This window comes from Rhinopithecus bieti, unplaced genomic scaffold (genome assembly GCF_001698545.2).
Source record: "Rhinopithecus bieti isolate Rb0 unplaced genomic scaffold, ASM169854v2 scaffold_3763, whole genome shotgun sequence".
In the NCBI taxonomy this organism is placed as follows: domain Eukaryota; kingdom Metazoa; phylum Chordata; class Mammalia; order Primates; family Cercopithecidae; genus Rhinopithecus; species Rhinopithecus bieti.
The window spans coordinates 2,024,416-2,029,046 of record NW_016804379.1 but is presented as its reverse complement, the minus strand read 5'-3'; the positions used below and the strand labels follow the sequence as shown (position 1 = coordinate 2,029,046).

The 4,631-nt window shown below is 52.6% G+C and overlaps 1 protein-coding gene and 1 long non-coding RNA gene across 2 annotated transcripts in view; one reads left to right on the top strand and one right to left on the bottom strand.

The window, feature by feature from the left end:
- The first annotated feature begins 245 nt into the window (after window positions 1-245).
- LOC108526749 (uncharacterized) overlaps window positions 246-4,631 on the top strand; it is a 21,642-nt gene continuing 17,256 nt past the window's right edge. The window contains exon 1 of the long non-coding RNA XR_001884597.1: window positions 246-469. This is a non-coding gene — a long non-coding RNA (uncharacterized LOC108526749). The remainder of the gene's footprint in view (window positions 470-4,631) is intronic.
- Window positions 539-4,631, bottom strand: part of GPA33 (glycoprotein A33) — a 42,662-nt gene continuing 38,569 nt past the window's right edge. Inside the window, exons 5-7 of the mRNA XM_017867614.1 lie at window positions 3,415-3,534; window positions 2,674-2,806; window positions 539-2,174 (exon numbers count right to left, since the gene is read on the bottom strand). Coding sequence (XP_017723103.1) covers window positions 2,042-2,174; window positions 2,674-2,806; window positions 3,415-3,534 — 386 coding nt within the window. The 3' untranslated portion in view covers window positions 539-2,041. The remainder of the gene's footprint in view (window positions 2,175-2,673; window positions 2,807-3,414; window positions 3,535-4,631) is intronic.

Sequence of the window (4,631 nt, the reverse complement as noted above, 5' to 3'; positions counted from 1 at the left end):
ATACAGGTGTAATAGGCACACAGTACTGTGTGACAAGTGCTGGGACAGGAGGGAGCACAGGAAAGGACACCAAGGAACAGACCTTGAATGTCTCTCAGGAGAGTCAATGTCAAAGCCAAAAGCCGACAGTGGAGCCAAATTGCTTTGGAAGAGGAAGCATCACAGTTCTCTGTGACAGAACAAGAGGACTACCCCGCCCCTTTCTCAGAAGGGGGATCATAGGGAGCAGCACTGGCTAGAGCATCTCCACCATCTTCCGTCAAGCATGTGGACTGACGCCCAGGCCTCCTGGGGTCCTGACACTGCAGGCTCCTGGAATATACCTCCACTAGCAGACAGGAATCTGTCCTATTCCCAGCAGTCACTAGAGGCACTGTCTGACCCTACTGCGGCCACAAGCAGAGGGACCCCAGGATTCTCAACCCCGTTACCTTGTCTCGCCTCCCCTAGGAAGCAGAAGAGTGCTATGGTGAGTAGAGATGACCCATGAGACCCAAGCTTTATCTTGCTGCAAACAAAATCTACATTAAAAAAGAAATAAGAATTTCCACCCACATTTTATTATTACTGAAAGCATTTGGAATGAAGCAAAGGATTTAACAATATATATACAAATATACATTTTTTTAAAAATCGCAAGTAGACAATAGATTTATGGAATTGCTTTTCTGATCATCCAGAAAAGGCAGCAATAGTAAACTGCAGTTGGGCAAGACCAGCCACTGGGCCATGAGACCTGAGCAGCCCTAACGCTGCCTGAGCTCTCAAGAGTAGAAGAAATGCTCGACAAACAGAGGGAGGCTGTGGGAGGGCATCAGGACAGCCCCACCAGAAAACCAGAGCCCGAGTGGGCTAGGCAGGGCCAGGGCTGAGGTATCAGGATGCAGGAACAACCAGGAACCCCATGTGGTTTGGGGAGACATACCAATTATTCTGGCTTGGAGAGGAATTACCAAGACACAAGAACTCAGACCATCTGCAAGCAAGCTCCCTTGTGTGTGTTCACTTTAAATCAATTCATATTTAACTCACTGAATGAATATGTGGGTTTGGGTGGGAGTCATCCTTGTGTCTAAAATCATCTCAGGGAGACCAAAGAAGGGAAGGCCCAACCGATCAAAGCAGTTTCCCCAATTAAGCTTAAGTGCCCACTAGGATGGGCGCTGACTGCTGGGGCTTCAAGGAAAGCAAAAGCCATGAGGCCCAGGCCCTGCCTCAAGGAACTGGCACTCTAATGCAGCGAGAGGCACTCGCTCAGAGGACTGTGTCTTGTGGCCCATGATTGGATATGGGACAAAGTAACAGGATTGTTTCCACATATGTGAACAATTAGGATAGGGTTAGAGAAATCCTTGTGATCTGAGATGGGCCTGGAGGGACAGGTAGGATATTGACAGGCAGAGATGGAAAGTGTGTGGGCAAAAGCTCCCCAGGGCCTGTGCAGCAGGGGTGGGAGGTGGCCTTCCCAGGAGGGTTTGGAACATACTGGCAGCTATGGGAAGTGAGGCAGGAAAGGGAGTGGGAGCTGGAGGCCAGGCCAATGCAGGGTCCCAGGCATACTCACTTATTCTTTTATTCACTCAACAAAAATGTGTGGAATGCAAACCCTCTGCCCGGTGCCCCTCCAGGTGCTGGGCACACAGGTGAGCAGGGCAGCCCCCACCACCCGAGGCTGGCATCGCCTCCCTGGAGAGTTCTGAGCGGGAGTGTCCCATGCTCAGTGCTGTGCTTCCAGGAGCTCCTGCCAACTACAAGGGAAGTAGAGGCTGCAGCCTGGTCTCCAATGAGGGCCAGGCCCTGCACCAGGTGTCACAGCCGGGAGGGGTTATTTCACAGGACAGCGAGGTCAGCAGGGTCAGTCACAGGGACCCCATTACCAGGCCAGCCATGTTCTCCACAGCTGACACTGGGGAAGAAATGTCCCCATCAATGTCTGGGATGGAGGGACAGTAGAACAGGGCTTAGAGAGGAGAAGGGAGGCCCGGAAGTGGGAGAATGAACCCCTAACCCTTCCTCCGCCGCCCTCTGCTGCTGCCCCCAGTCACTGGCTGAGGTGGTCTGGGGATTCACGCCCCGTGCTCCTCTGCTCTTCTTGCCTGTCGTCGTCCTCCTCCTCCCTCTCTCTGGAAAGTTCTCTCAGCTGCTCTGGCGGCTCCTCATAGGCTGCCCGATTCCTGTAGGACAGCAGGGGACAGAGGGGAAGGATTTGCTCTCAGGTGGACCCACAAGGGAGCTGGTCCTCATGAGCAGCCTCCAGACCTCCACCCCACACACCAGCTGCAGAGGACACTGGGCTGAAAGGCTGGGCTGAGAGTAAAGGTGTCACACACTTGTTCCATGCATGAGCTGAGGGGGTTACAGGAACAGGCTGGCTCTACCAGCCCAGGAGGAACTGGCCCCGTGACAGGGGCTCCAGGTCACACTTGGCTCTAGTCATGCCGCAGGAAGCCCTGCCCTGAGCTCCTAGACTGGAAAACCACAGGCCTGGGAGGCAGGTCCTGGGGCTGCAATGCACATTTTATGGGTTGGGCAGGTCATTGTTTTGTCAGCACAAAGTGGGGGTGATATACTGCACAAAATGGGGGCTGCAAGTAGAAGAGGCTGTGAGGAATTGGGATGCATATTTCCAGTCTCCCCAGACCCTTCCTACAGGCTACCAGCCCAGACACTCACGGCCTCGCATCCTCCTTGTCTTCGGTGCTGTCCTTCCCCTGGCAGCAGCAGCAGTAGATGATGATGCCAATGATAATGAGGGCTGCAACCACGCCCACCGCAATGCCCGCATACAGGGCCACGTTCATGGAGGCTGCAAGAGAACAGAGCAGCTGCACTAGCTAAGCTTCTAAGCTAGCTCCGGGCCTCCTCCCAGCCAGGGGAGCAGCAGCTGCCGGCTTCTGGTAACACTCCATGAAAGGCGTGGTCTTGGAGGAATGTGACCAGCTATGGCCCAGGAATACTCTTCAGGATGGAGGTGCAGACAGAGACATATAGACCACTTCACATCTTAACACTCTTCGGGCTACCCTGGCTCTGCAAAAGTCCTCAGGTGTCAGCCCAGCCAGCTCGTTAAGCCAGACGTGATGTCTCACCCCAGAAGGACGTGGTCCAGACTCTGCGGCAGCTGCCCTGGGTACTTCCTTCATGCACACTGAGTGACTTCTAGGCAGGTGGGACTGACGAAGCCTCTCAGTCCTAGAAGTCAGTCCTAGGTTCCACTTCCAAACACCAGTGGAACTGGACCGGCCTCAGAGTGAGAGGTGCCTGGCACAGAGTCCATCCTGCCTAGGTCACCACAGCTACCCTGCAGGTGCGTGGCCCTGGAGAGGCTCCCCTATTCCTCCTCACGGTGGTCTCTGGACCACCACCAGTGATCCTGTGGCCTTTGTCAGCCCTCCCTCCCCAAACTGCTCTTACGAGATCTGGCGGCCACTGTGATGTTGCAGAACTGGATCCCTGCCTCATTGCTGGAGGTACAGATGTAGTAACCCGATGTGTCTGTGGAGATATTCTTCAGGGAGACAGGCTGGCCTGAGGCTGCAGGGGAAGAAGAGTCAGGGTGAAGAGAGGCACCACAGTGGAGTGGAGACAGCCAGGAACGGGAGGTCTGGACTTTTAGGGAGGCACAAACTCTGCCACTGAGCTTCTCCAGGCCAGACCCCCATCTCCACCTCCAGGGCTGCAGGATGATTAAACCAGGCAGGGCCCACAATGTGAAGTGCTTAGAATTCACTCAGGCACCCTGGGTTTGACACCTGGCTCTGCCACTTATTAATTTGTCTTTAGCAAGAAAGTCAGCTTCATTCAACCTCCATTTCCTCAACTAAAATCAGAAACAATCGTACCTGCCTCACAGGGTACTTGCGAGCATAAAATGAGGTACTAATAATAAATATAAGCCCACAACAGAATACCTAATATGTAGTAAGTGCTCAGGAAACATAATACACATTAGGTATTACATGAAAATGCTTTCTAATCAGAAGATATTATTACTTTGGAAATCAAAAGCTCTGATCTCTGGATTTCTGCCATGAGAGAAGTGTGTGGGGTGTGTGTGTATGTTATGTGCTGTGTGTGGTGTGTCAGTGTGTGTGTGTGGTGTGTCAGTGTTTGTGTGGTGTGTCAGTGGCGTGCAGTATGTGTGTGCTTTGCTCTATGAGAGTAGTGTGTATGGTATGTGGTGTGTGTGAAATATGTGTAGTGTGTGTGTATAGTCTGTGTGTGGTGGGAGTATGTGTGTGGTGTGGTGTGTGCATGTGGCATAAGGAGTGTGTGTGATGGGAGTGTGATGTGTGATGTGTGGTGTGTGATGGGAGTGTGATGTGTGGTGTGTGTGTAGTGTGTGTAATGCGATTGTGATGTATGGTGTGTGTGGTGTGTGATGGGAGTGTGATGTGTGGTGTGTGTGTATCGTGTGTGTGGTGGGAGTGTGATGTGTGGTGTGTGTATAGTGTGTGTGATGGGAGTGTGATGTGTGGTGTGTGTATAGTGTGTTTGGTGGGAGTGTGATGTGTGGTGTGTGTATCGTGTGTGTGGTGGGAGTGTGATGTGTGGTGTGTATGGTGTGTGATGGGAGTGTGATGTATGGTGTGTGTATAGTGTGTGTGATGGGAGTGTGATGTGTGGTGTGT